At 33.4% G+C, this 14,504-nt stretch overlaps 1 protein-coding gene across 1 annotated transcript in view; it reads left to right on the forward strand.

Moving 5' to 3' along the window:
* Window positions 1–14,504, forward strand: part of COL11A1 (collagen type XI alpha 1 chain) — a 223,445-nt gene that overhangs the window by 204,570 nt on the left and 4,371 nt on the right. The window contains exons 58-65 of the mRNA XM_023190917.2: window positions 5,283–5,336; window positions 6,229–6,336; window positions 6,871–6,924; window positions 7,034–7,069; window positions 7,162–7,215; window positions 8,724–8,973; window positions 12,489–12,601; window positions 14,043–14,111. Of these exons, the coding sequence (XP_023046685.1) occupies window positions 5,283–5,336; window positions 6,229–6,336; window positions 6,871–6,924; window positions 7,034–7,069; window positions 7,162–7,215; window positions 8,724–8,973; window positions 12,489–12,601; window positions 14,043–14,111 (738 nt within the window). The remainder of the gene's footprint in view (window positions 1–5,282; window positions 5,337–6,228; window positions 6,337–6,870; window positions 6,925–7,033; window positions 7,070–7,161; window positions 7,216–8,723; window positions 8,974–12,488; window positions 12,602–14,042; window positions 14,112–14,504) is intronic.

Consider the following 14,504-nt stretch of genomic DNA (forward strand, 5'->3'; position numbering starts at 1 on the left):
TCTAGAAGCTGCCTGTAACTACCTACTGTATTGTTTCTACTGGTGAGATAAAGCTACCAAGACATTTCCCTTTTCCCCAACTTTTAAATACAACTTAGCTGTTCAGTAAGTATAACTTACCTACTTTCATCTCTCCAGATTGGCAGCTGCCTATTTAGACAATTGAAATATCTAACAGAGCATCCATTACCCACATAGACAAGTTTAACAATTTTATAGGAAGTTTCTGGATATGAAATTCTTTGGAATAGAATACAAAAAACTAACTTTTTAGACTCTTAAAATGATTTCTGCTTGGTGTCTGCCCACACTATGCTATCAGCTCTACTAGAGTCAGATATGATATAGTATTTATTTTTTACTTTAAAAAGTACATATTTCACATGGTAAAAAACTTGTTTATAAGCATGAATTCAACATATATTTAGGTTTGTATATGTGTATAGGCATACACACACACACTACAAATGTGTACTTAGATCACCATATAGGCCGGGCGTGGTGGCTCAAGCCTGTAATCCCAGCACTTTGGGAGGCCGAGACTGGCGGATCACGAGGTCAGGAGATCGAGACCATCCTGGCTAACACGGTGAAACCCTGTCTCTACTAAAAATACAAAATCTAGCCGGGTGAGGTGGCGGGCGCCTGTAGTCCCAGCTACTCCGGAGGCTGAGGCAGGAGAATGGCGTGAACCCGGGAGGCGGAGCTTGCAGTGAGCTGAGATCTGGCCACTGTACTCCAGCCTGGGCGACAGAGCGAGACTCCGTCTCAAAAAAAAAAAAAAAAAAAAAAAATAGATCACCATATAGAATTGAAGATTGACAAATAGCACATACGGGCTGGGCATGGTGGCTCATGCCTGTAATTCCAGCTACTCAGGAGGCTGAGGCAGGAGAACAGCTTGAACCCAGGAGGTGGAGGTTGCAGTGAGCCAAGATCACACCATTACACCTGGCAACTGAGCGAGACTCCGTCGCAAAAACAAAAAAGATAAATAGCACATATGGAAGCTAATCAAAAGCTAAGGATGATGATGAGCCTCTATAAAGAATTCTATTCGAGTTTATTTTTTTAAGTGGGACTCTGTTAGTCAGTATAATATAATTTTATTAGGGTTTCTTAAAGGATTTTTAAAAATTTCAATAGAATTTTGTATTGGTTGAATTATACTGCTATTTTAGTAGTCAACCAACATTAAATGGGAATAAGACTGAATGTTTCATTTATTTATTTATTTATTTATTTATTTATTTATTTATTTATTTATTGAGACAGAGTCTCACTCTGTCACTGGGGCTGGAGTGCCATGGCACAATCACGAGTCACTACAACCTGGTCCTAGGCTTAGGTGATCCTCCCACCTCAGCCTCCTGATTAGCTGGGACTACAGGCCTGTACCACTACACCAGGCTAATTTTTGGCATTTTTAGTACAGATAGGGTTTTGACAGTTGCCCAGGCTGGTCTTGAACTCCTGGGCTCAAGCGATCCATGACCCTCTGTCTCCCAAAGTGCGGGATTACAGGCTTGAGCCACCACGCCTCACCAATTGAGTGTTTTAAAGAGAAGAATGATGATGTCTAAATTCTACCCTCTGATACAAAATCAAAATTGAAATAATTTAGTTACTTTAAAAATTAAAATGTATTTGATTTTTTGAAGTCAGTATTAACATGTCTTAGCTTTAAGCTTTTATTTTGTTTTGTTTCATATTCTTTTAAGACTCTGTTTTAATGCAGCTGAAAAATTATTTAGCATTTATGTTCAAACAAGATTATTTAGTATTATCACACATTTCTGCTTTTGATAATAAAATGATAAATATCTGATAGCATTATTTTTTAAACAATAAAAACTTAAAAGATAGGATGGGATACTGAATTCCAGTTTATTTCTTTAATGCTACATTTAACTTATTTGTAGACAAGGGGGATATGGGTAGCATTCCATAATGATTAAAAAGGTTTAAATAACAAAGCGTTTGGTTTTCACCAGATTAAATATTATTCCACTATTTAGTCTTTTAAATAAAGTGTAATATCTGCAGTTTCTTTAAATTTCAATGAACTAGAGTTTTGAAATGCAGATCAAAGCAAATATTCCAGAAAGCATAATACTGCAGGGGAAAATGTTTGCTTGTGTATTCTAGACACTTAAAAATGTATCATCCCTGTTTTCCTTTTCACTTTATTACTTATGAATTATGTATTTCCCTGGAGGTTTTCAATTTACAATATCTGAAAGAGAAAAATAGAAAATATGTATAGTTAGAATAACATTTTTCTATGCAGAGTTGATGTTTTTGATCTGTTTCAGGTTCAGAGGGTTATTTATAACTGCTCTCAATATCATATCAATTTCTATTTCCAGCTGATGAAAATAAAAACTGATTTTATATAGCAAATTCATCTTTAGATGTAGTTTGTAATGTTATGAGAGATTATTAGCTCAGAGAAATTAGTACTCATTATCTCTAACTTCTTCATGGATAATATTTATGGAAAGGATTTTTAATGCATTCAAAACACAAATAATGTCTAATATATTTTTCATTAAGCTTGAGCAATTGGAATCACTAGTAGTTCTTTTTTTGCTATTTTAGTTTTTTCTATTAGAATGGGATGAAAAAGTTGACAGGTATTTATCTGTAGCATATCTAAAACTAATGATAATAATTCAAATTTGTATTATGCTTCACTGTTTATACAGTTTTTACTGTGGCGAGCAAAGCGCCAGATAATGGGGAAATCACTATATACTCAAAAATGAATTTGCTAGTTTCCTTGTGATCTTTTTGTCTGAGATTTAACAGGGCGGGATGATTGTTTATTCTTATATAAAAGAGAATGTAACTAAACTCATATAAATTTGACTCTGAGGATTAGTAATTTTCTCCTTATTAGAAGATTATTGTTAAGTATATCCACACTTAAAACTGCATGTGCTTGTTTGAAAATAACTTTTGTCTGTTGTTAATTGAATAATATAGGGAAATGGTCCACTTTAATACTTAGAGAATTAACTGAATTTGAAAACATAAATATATCTAATAATAGTTCAAAATACCATTGTTACACAAGCGCTAATTTATATTAACACTATTCCTGCTCTTTCCTGATATTCACAGTTTCAGTTTGAGAAGCAGGTTTCAGAAACTAACGAACAGGGAGGCCCATCCTCATTCATGTAGCAGCTCTATGAGATAGGAATTGTAGTCCCCAGCTTGTAGATGAGAAAACTGAAGCTCTATTTGTCCAATTAATTTAAGTAGCTAAGAAGAGAGTTTGGTTTCTATGCCAGACTTATCCTATTCTGAACCCATATTTTTCCTAGTTCATCACACTGCTTGGATCAGATCCATAGTTCTTAATGCTTTAAATTCACAAAAATTATGGACCAGGATATAATGTGCTTTTTTACACTGAAGAAATAGGGTGTTTCCAGATAGATGAAAATATTACTCATGGTAACCTTGTAGAAGATACAGTAGTGGTGACTCATGATGTACGTTGGTAAAAAGTTAAAACAATTTGCTGTCATAGAGCCATGATGAAAATTATTACTGAAATTATAATTGAGATAATTCAATTCTATCAAAATAATTCTAATTCATAGAGAAACCGTATGAAGTTTGCTTTTGTTGCTGGATGCCTTACTTGTGGCAAGCAGTAGTGACATATCTAGGTTATCGTGGCCCTAATTTCACGAGTCACATATAAATCGTTTTTTTAGCCTCAGTTTCACTTCCAACAGCATCTGTTGCCTGCGTAGTTTTCACTTGTATACTTTCACAACAAGGACTGTATTTTGTGTTGTCTTCAAAACTGTAGTACAACAATTTGGTTTGTTAGTGTGGTGTGTTTTTTTGTTTTGTTTACTTTTTCTAGCAACAGGGTGTTCTCTGTCACCCATGCTGGAGTGCAGTGGTGTGATCATAGCTCACTGAAGCCTCAAACTCATGGGTTCAAGTGACCCTCCTGCCTTAGCCTCTCAATTAGCTAGGACAGCAGGTGTACACCACCAATTCTAGTTTTTGCTTTTTTTTTTTTTCTTTTTGGAGACAAAATGTCTCGCTATGTTACCCAGGCTGGTTGCAAACTCCTAGGTTCAAGCGACCCTCCCACCTCAGGCTCTCAAACTGCTAGGATTACAGGTGTGAGCCATTGTGCCTGGGCTAGAGTACAACAATTTGTAGATAAAGCAGTTTGTTTGAAAGTCATCAGTATGAAAATATTTTTGGTTCGAAGGCAGGACAAAGAGTTAGTTGCCAAGTCATGCCATAATTTTCATAGAAATATAAGTTAAAAAGATAAATGTCTTAGTCTGAGACTATTAAAAAAGTTAAATTATTGAAATAGAAGTATATTTATATAAAAAATAAATTTCTTTAATTTCATAAATCATTTAGATATGAGGTACAATTTAGAAATTACAGCTGAAAGTACCATTTTGATGTATTTGTAACATTGTATAGTTTAGCTTAGAGAAATTAGTAGTCATGATCTCTAACTTCTTCATGAGTAATATACATGCAATATTTTATTGGAATTATTAAGTATTCTTAATATATGTCTCTCTCCAGTAATCATAGTGAAAGACATCTAATTTCAAGAGAACAAAGAAGAAGAATTGAGATCAGAATTCAGAAAATTGGCCATGGCCTAGAAGAATTACAGAGTTCCATGTTTTAATTTAGTATATATAGGACTTATCTTCTTATTCTATAGAATATTAGGCAACCATTCTAACATATATAAATAGAGGTTATTATTTAAATACAAACCAGTGTATTAAAATTTTGTCTAGTCTTTTTCCTGTGGTTATCAAAGATCTATTGACTGTCAAAAGTTTATTGAGTTTTTCAAAAATTGTACTAAAAATATTATAACCTTTTAAATTTGTGTAACATAAAAATGTTTGACTGACTGGATATATAATTTGGAAATCCCTTCTAAAACTAGTGTACTTAAAAACTGATACTTTCTTCTTAACTGAAAACCCATATAACCATGTTCTATTTCTAACTTCACATTCATTTAATCAAAATTATCAATATTATGGTTACAAATTAAACCATAGCATTTTAAATATTTAAATTTACTTAGAAGCCTTAGAAATAAAGCAACATTAATCATTACCATTTTCAACTCCGTATTTTCAAAACCAAACTAGGTCTGTGACTAGTCATAGGATTCTTTAATTCATACCTACTCTATGTTTATTATTATTATTATTATTATTATTATTATTATTATTATTATTATTATTATTATTATTATTTAGGGACCTCCTGGCTTACCTGGTCTCAAAGGTGACCCTGGCTCCAAGGGTGAAAAGGTGAGAATAAAAGAATGTGTTATTGATAAAAGAATATGCTTTTATATACTAATAGCCCTGCTTTTACAGATTAAAATCATTCAAAAGAAAATGTCAAACAATATCTTCATCATTCTAACCCTGAAAAAAGCTTCAATCCTTAGTTTCCCAGATGTATTTAGAGGGGAGAAAATATGCAAATAGTGAAAAATGTGCCAGAATTCAGTGCTATATCTTCTCAAGTTTCCATTATAGCAACCATATGGAGAAAGCATATGGTTATACTAAAATAACTATTCAGAAAATAAACAGCCTGAATAACAAAATATCTATTTTTATGTTTTTAAATGTGAAAATAAAAATTTTAAACTAGAAATATCTTTCAAATACTAATTTGATCTCCTATAATTTATGCTGAGTTGCACCAAGTACTTAGAGAAATGAGCCTTTTTAAAAATGGTATTATTATTGTTTGGATTATTTTTAAATCTTCCAATGCCCTTTAAAGACTGTAGAGTCTCTGAAGAATAGAAATTATTTCATATTAAATGAGATGCTTATTAAAATAATGAGTTTTCTGTTATTTATTCAACTAATATTATAGATGATCATTATTGGTTGAGAGATTCCTCAAATGGAGTACTTAAAATGATATTTTTAGAAAGCATTTTGTTTTGTATTACTTCCAATGCTTAATAAAGCCCTCACTTAAAGTAAGCAGTAAAAGATCCAGTTAGGTGATGAGAAGGAGATTTTTAACTGTATATTTCATTCAGAAGGGTTATTTTAATGTTGTTTTATCAGCATTGTTCATTTTTATGCTTTAGAAATGTAATGTGCAAATATTTTATAACTAAAATTTTATGAAGATAGTAATGCACATGTTATTAACTTTTTTCTCTGCCTTTCAAAGGGACATCCTGGTTTAATTGGCCTGATTGGTCCTCCAGGAGAACAAGGGGAAAAAGGCGACCGAGGGCTCCCTGGAACTCAAGGATCTCCAGGAGCAAAAGGGGATGGGGTGAGTAAAACTACAGGTTATTTTTCCTACTCATTTCCAATAATACACACACACACACACACACAGAGTCCTTTAAGTATGATCAAAGAAAGAATTTAGAGTGTCTTAATTCTAATTTGTTTAAGTCAGTAATGTTCTTAAAAAGATATTTTTATTCAGCCCTAGGGTACATAAATTTTACAATATTTAAGTTAGAAACCATAAAAATTACAGTTGAGTATTATTTAAACAAACATGTACTAAATTCCCATCACCTGTAAATCATATTCTGAGAGATAAAGGAATATACACATATACACACATAGATTTAAAAGAAAAACCTCATTGATATTGTAGCAACATAGGAAAAATTCCGATTATTTTGCACAAGTTAATTTTTAGATTCACCATGGAAAAATATTTAAGCCATTCATAAATATTTTTGCATACTCTAGATTTTACAGTGTATGCTGTTATGAAAATGTTGAAAAGTTATGAAAACATGAAAATGAAATAGCTGAGGAAATCCTTTACAGTGGCTGATTCTCTCTCTAGGGAATTCCTGGTCCTGCTGGTCCCTTAGGTCCACCTGGTCCTCCAGGCTTACCGGTAAGTACAAGACAAAATAACCTTGTAGGGTAGGGTTAAGTTACAGATATAACAAAGAGACACAAATGCTCCAGATTGTTATCTGTGCTTTTGCCTTTGCATTTTCTAGGGTCCTCAAGGCCCAAAGGGTAACAAAGGCTCTACTGTAAGTACTTTTCCCTTTGACAATTTAATTTTTCATTGAAACCTATTTAATTGCCTCTTCTTTATTTATGTCCTCTCTCTTCTTTCTAACAGGGACCCGCTGGCCAGAAAGGTGACAGCGGTCTTCCAGGGCCTCCTGGGCCTCCGGTAAGTACATGTTAACAAGAGTGATGTTCTGATAATTCGCATCTGGAAGCTGCCAATGATTTCTCTGAATTACAAGATAGACAAAAACACATTCTGTCAAAAGTGCTGATTTTATAGGAAACATTATCTCATTTACATAATCAAGTCTACATGCCATGACTTAAATGTTAATTGATTTCACTCTTCAAATATAAACACCCTAATTATATATTATAGCCTTGTTTTTATTAACTTTTCAAGAGGATCATATACTATTTTGTCACATTACTGAAACCAACTTATTTTATGCCATAAAGATACATTTATGCTTGACTCTAGGAATAATGACGAAAATTCAGATGCTTCACATTTTTTCCTAGTGCATATATAAGGATACTAATAAAAGCAATAGTAATTGCTACCACTTATTAATACTAAAATGTTCTGGGCTTCACATAACTCATTGAATGGTAGAATTAAAATATAGATCCATGTGAAAGAAATGTTATTCTTCTTTCTTGAGCTAAAATCTTTCCAACTATATGTATACTAGTTTGCTAGGGCTACCATAGCAAAGTACCACAGTGTCGGTGGCTCAAACAACAGAAATGTATTGTCTCCCCGTGTTGGAAGCTAGAAGTCCTAGATCAAGGTGTTGACAGTGTTGGTTCCTTCTGAGGTCCATGGCGGAAGGATCTGTTCTGCACTTCTCTTCTTGGCTTGTGGTGGCTGTCTTTTCCCTGTCTCTTCACATTATCTTCCCTCTTTGGGTGTATCTGTGTTTAAACTTCTCCTTTTTATAAGAATATCGCTTACATTGGATTGGGGCCCACTCTAGTGACATTATGTTAGCTAATTATATTTTCAGTGACTGTATTTCCAAATGGGATTACATTCTGAGATACTGAGAATTAGGACTTCAACATTACAAATTGTCGTGGGATCCAATTCAATCCATGACAATGTGATAACTATTTGGTATAGCTCTGCTCGCAATGTAAATTCAAGTCTGGTTGCATTTATTTTAAGTTTGTTCATTTATATTGATTTAAGTCACACGTATTTCAAGCAAACTAATGTGTACATATTTTTTAATGTTTAATGTTTTATAATATAAATTATCAAATATAATAGACAGTTAAGAGCGCAGTAGCTTTAAAGTGCTGTTCTAATCCTCAGAGACTTTACAATCTAGTTGTAGAGTTAGGGCATATAAATGATGACTAATTAATAAACAAGAGACTAATATATATAACATATCTACACAAATCTGTACTATATTATTGTGTACATAAAGGGCAAGAAGTCATCTAACTTATTCACCTACCTCAGTATTTCCACCAAGTTCATCATAGAAGAATCTATGACATTTATATATTTATAAACTTATCCTATAGCATAAATTTTGTAGCTACTGAAAAGTTAAACCAACTCTAATTTCTTATAACAAAAACATAACCAGTAATAATTAATATCTGCAGAGTATTCCACCTTATGAAACAAGTGCACTCATATTATCTTCTTTACAGGGTCCACCTGGTGAAGTCATTCAGCCTTTACCAATCTTGTCCTCCAAAAAAACGAGAAGACATACTGAAGGCATGCAAGCAGATGCAGATGATAATATTCTTGATTACTCAGATGGAATGGAAGAAATATTTGGTTCCCTCAATTCCCTGAAACAAGACATCGAGCATATGAAATTTCCTATGGGTACTCAGACCAATCCAGCCCGAACTTGTAAAGACCTGCAGCTCAGCCATCCTGACTTCCCAGATGGTATGTTAATAATACATGACAAAGCAAAGGTACCGAGCCTCTGAGTTTCTGAGGTGCATTGTCAGCTCGTTTATTCTAGTTAAATGTTTAATACAGTCTCTAAATAAAACGAAACAGTTATTAATTCTCTTCTAGACAGAAAAAATCATTTATACTGTATAAATCAAGAGTTGCTTTGGAAAATCCTTGTCTGTTAAATAAGGTTTTATTAAACTATGACAAGATCATTGTTGGATGTTTAGAGCTAACACAAATGTACTTTGCTTGTAATAACTATCACAGAATAGATATTGTGTATATACACATGTGTATATTGTAATATGATTACTAACTTCATGTTAATGTGAATACTTACATTAATATGATTAGTATTTTAGATTAGTATGAATAATATGGATATGTGTAAATAGCATAACTGATGTATATTTGACCTATCAGTTTAGCAATGATTTGTTGCACTGAATATTTAAGAATTTGGATAGCTTGGAGCAAAAATGTATCTTTAACTCATCCACAGATATTCCAAACAACTGTGAATAGCTTACTCACTAATAACAATTAGGATAATTTATCATACCAACTCTTTGACAAAATCTTTATATACCTATTGGTCAGAGAAAGAAAGAGTTTCAGGTATGCTAAGTTAGTTGACTAAACTCATACAATTATTAAAGTAGCAAGGGGCAGATCTTCATCTGATTTTTAAATTTCCCACTTTATGTTGAACTATTTTGTCTCCCCTTTACTCAGCAGAAAATATCGTTTTGCACTACCAGTCATATAATGACAGTTATAACTGTGATCTAAGTAACTCAATGCAGATAGAAAAATTCAGTGTAGTTCAAAAACAGCCGGCATAAAAAAAGGATGTCACAAAAATCTTCTAATCTTAAGCACACCTGTTAAAGGTAAAACACGGGTAATTGTTAGTATTCCTATAGAAACTGGTATCTGACATCTTCACGTTTATAATATGTTTATCTGAAAAAGATACATTTAGTTTAGTGATTTATAAGGAGATTTACTTTTAACTGGTATTATTTAAGCAAAGGATTTAGATGATTTAGATAATTCAATGTTATATACTCCCAAAAACCATATAAGAAATATCAAAGTTTTACAGTGGTTATCTCTACTTGGTAAAATCTTAGATGATTTTTTTATTTCCTTGTATTTTTTTTTCCTGGGAATTCTAATTTGTTTCAGACATGAGTATATTAATGGTGTAATCTGAAAAAATGTAGATGTTTTTGTTAAAAAATATGTTAAAGCTATGTGACTGTTAGAATACTTTTCCTGTTTATATACAAGTAGTAGCAGAAGATAAAGCAGGTTGATATTGCATTTTTTAGAGTTCCAGCACCAAGATAAGCAATTTGAGCTTTTAAAATATTGAAAGTTCATAACCAGTGGTCTTATGTAATTCAAATATTTAAAATGAAGTGGCAGGATGAAAAACAGTTGGAAGTATAAAGGTAGAAAGAATTTGATTCCTTTCCTTCTCAGTATAAAGGTCAAAGCTGCCACCCCTATATAAGAAAAAAAAAGGTTAACAAGAGAAAAGTATTAAAAATGTATTTGATTATAGTTTAACATGACATGAGAGTCTTCAGATTCAAGCTGCAAAGATACAGAGGAAGCTGTCTGATTTTATGCTTAGGTTCGATAAGGCAGGGACAGCTGTGTAGAAATGCAATATAATATTGGATTAAAAAAGGGTATGAGCTAATGGTACTAATCTGAGTAGGGAAACCTAGTAAGACCTTCTGTTCAGATTCTCTCTGGCCTCTGTACTGTAGCATTCCATCCTCCCAAGTACAGGGTAGAACCCCTCTGGAATAAAGGTTTTAATTTCTTTATGGCCAACTGTTACACAGAAAGGTGGGTGAAGGTTATGTTAGCAGTGGCAAATCCATATGCCATACTAAGGGTTGTAGGAGTGAAAGTTTATTAAAAAGTTTTAGAACAGGAATGAAAGAAAGTGCACTTGGAAGAGGGTCAAGCGGTCGTCTTGAGGGATTCAAGTGAGTGGTTTGACCTTTGACTTGGGGTTTTCTATATTGGCATGTTTCTGAGGTTTGCATCTCTTCTCCCCTGATTTTCCCTTGGGGTGGGCTGTCTGCAAGTGCAGTGGGCTGTCAGCACTTTGGAGGGGTCACACACACATTGTGTTCACTGGAGTTGTGCGTATGCTCACTTGAGGCATTTTTCCCTTACCGGTTGAGTGTTCCCAGAGGAAAGTTATCTACCAGTCAAACTCCAATCATTTGCATCTTAGTGCACATGCTGAGCCCACTAGCCTACCTCCTGAGATCATATAAAGAAGCTGCTGGTCACGAGTTTCAGGTGTTTTCTATGAGGGAATGGGAGACGGCCATTCCCTGGCACCAGCTGCAACCAATTATTATTTTAGCGAGACAGTTTAACAACTGCCTGACCTTCATCTGATGATCGCCTGACATTCCTGGTGAGGTTGGCGGGACTCTCCTTCCCTGTTTATGTCTGACTGACTACCTACTATAACAGTTAGAGTAATGTGTTTAGGTTTTATAGCTGGCTTTGCAGAAAAGGGATTCTGGTTTCTATGACCCACTTTGGGGAGGAGGGATTCTAATTTCTATGACTTGCCTCAGGGGAGAATGAGGGATGAGAGACAGGAGGGCAGAGGTCAGAGAAAAACTGCTTCATAGGCTTTCACTTTGGGGTATCATTTTCTGAGCACCAACAGAAGGAAGCAAAGTAATGTTTACATGTATATCACTTTTGACTCCTAGTAACTCTTGTTAACTAAAACCATATTGTCAGTTATCTAAAGAATAACTTTGCTACTCCCACTATTTTCAATGCTTACTCACATAACACCAAATGAATGGTGATGATTATTCACATAATAAAATGTGTTCTGCAACATTTCAGCAATAACATTAATAGCAGGTTGCATTAAAATATATAAAGTAGTCCTTCTTAGGACCCCCTTCAAAGAGAGAGTACATTTATTGCAAGAAGTTTTTTTTATATATAAAATAAGGCAAAGGTATGATCCCTGAGGCCAAGTAGATCCGATATCCCCTCCATTGTTATGAACGAATAAACTAGGAAGAAAATATATTGATTATACTACTCAGATTACTTAAGTAGTAAATAATACTTATGAGATTTGGAGTCAAGTATGTCTTATTTCAATATGCATGCAATTTATTACACAGGGATAAATGAAATGTTAATATTTGAGAAGATGATATTTAAGCTGAAACCAAAAAGTGATAGGCATGATAAGAATTTTAAAAAGGTATTCCAGGTAGAATATATGGGGCATCTGCAAAGCTTTGAGGCAGACAAGAGAAAGTATCACTGTCTATTAAAAAACATACCCCAATATGCCCAAAAGCTTAAAAGGGAAAAGATCTATTAACATGTATTTTTCCTATTTCTCTTTCTAACAAAATTTGATATCTAATGCATTCAACAATGATGTCAATGCATTTTTATATGACATATTTTTTGCTACCTTCTAGGTGAATATTGGATTGATCCTAACCAAGGTTGCTCAGGAGATTCCTTCAAAGTTTATTGTAATTTCACATCTGGTGGTGAGACTTGCATTTATCCAGACAAAAAATCTGAGGGAGTAAGTACCAATCTGTTTTGGTGGTGAATGTTGACAGTTCCTGCCATGTTTTGCAATATTGAACTAAACAGGAAAATTATACTGTCATATTTTCATTTATCTGCTTTTCTTACAGAATAATTAGAGCACTTCATTTGCATAAACATGAATAAGCACCAAATTGATGCACAGAGTTAACAAATACTTCTCTTCTTTATTTTTTACCCAGATGTATTCTTTCTGCACCTGCTTGCTCTCTAAAATTCTATGGCTTTCCATGACACAGCACAGCTGAATCTCAAATTTTAGTGCCTGTATAGTGTTCTTCTGCCCAATTACCACATCGTAGACCTCACAGCTGCATATTACACCCAAAATATCTAATTTTATAAAGAATTAATTTTTTTATATACAACAAGAGTCTTTTCTGTACTTACATATTTTTTAAATATTTAGCTCCTTTAAACAAATTATTTAATTTTTACCTAACAGTATTACCAGTATACTGAATTCTATCTTCAAAGCTAAATGCAAATCATTAATGTAAAGAAAGTTTATTCACAAGTATAACAATATTCTCCAAACATTTTATCAGTGGGACATTTTGTCTTTATTGGTATTCATGAAATAAATCTCATTCTTCCTAGTAAATGGTGTGGACAATAGAGGCATAGAAACTCCTTAAGGCAAAACAAGTAGCTTTATGTGTGACTAATGGTTTTGGGAGAAAAATTAAGTTTCTGAGTAAAGAGTGGGTAGTAAGGGCAGGAGAAAAAACAACTTCCATCTCCCAACCCTACTTGGCATGTGATGAAGCACAGTAAAGCTACTCTAGCCTCCAGAGAAATGTGGAAAAACAGAAAATGCCGTTTCTTATACAGATAACTCAAGTTCCCTATTGTGAAGACTTATATACCTTTGCCGTTCTTCACAAAGTAGAATAATAAATGCAAATCTTTAAAAGATTCTAAATATTCTAACCAGCAGGGAATGATTCGGGTTGTTTCCAGTCAATGCCTTTCACATAGCATCTCTCCTTAGCTACTGTCTAAATACTTTCAAACATGTTCCTTGGCTATGGAGTGAAGACGGTACCTGCCTTGCTTGATGACGCTGACTGACAGTTTGAGGATTTCCTTTGCAAAGAGTTTCTGAGTGTTCCACCAATGTCCCCTGCAACCCTTAGTATGCCTTTACCAGGTCGTCTTTCCCCTTTTCCTTTAGAGCTGATGAGGAGAACAAAAAGGAAATGGCTCAATCTTCACTGCATAGAATTTGCAGGATCTATCTCAAATTTTTCTCTTTATCTCATTTTGTAGAATCTAATTTGTATCATTTTAAAATGATTTTAAGAACTCCTTATTTTCTCAGTCTTACTAAAAATGAATTTTATGTATATAAAAATACTGTTTATATTGTAAATTTTCACCTACTTACTAACTTTTCTATTCCTTTACAACAGGTAAGAATTTCATCATGGCCAAAGGAGAAACCAGGAAGTTGGTTTAGTGAATTTAAGAGGGGAAAACTGGTATGTTATTACCTCAACATGAAATGGTTTTTCACAAACTCAAGAAGTGAAGTTCTAATTATGTATTTCTGGACCTTAACAGTGAAAGTCTAAATTATGCTAAAGGAGGATTCCCTGTGGTCTCTAGTTTGTTCCACTTAATATCTCTTAGAGCACTGTGGTATCTTAAAGCAACCTAACATTTTTGTATAAAAGTAAATGGAAATATGCTAAATTTACTGAAAACAAGGATCAAATCATGCAGACAATTTATTAAGTACCTGAGATAGACATCATAAAAATTGATTATGTTAGAAATGTCAGGTATAAAGAATATAGTATCTACTTAATATCTTCCTGTTATTTCTTTTTTCTTTTTTTTTTTTTTTTTTTTTTTTTTTTTTTTTTTTTTTT

This window comes from Piliocolobus tephrosceles, chromosome 1 (assembly GCF_002776525.5).
Source record: "Piliocolobus tephrosceles isolate RC106 chromosome 1, ASM277652v3, whole genome shotgun sequence".
Taxonomy (NCBI): Eukaryota; Metazoa; Chordata; class Mammalia; order Primates; family Cercopithecidae; genus Piliocolobus; species Piliocolobus tephrosceles.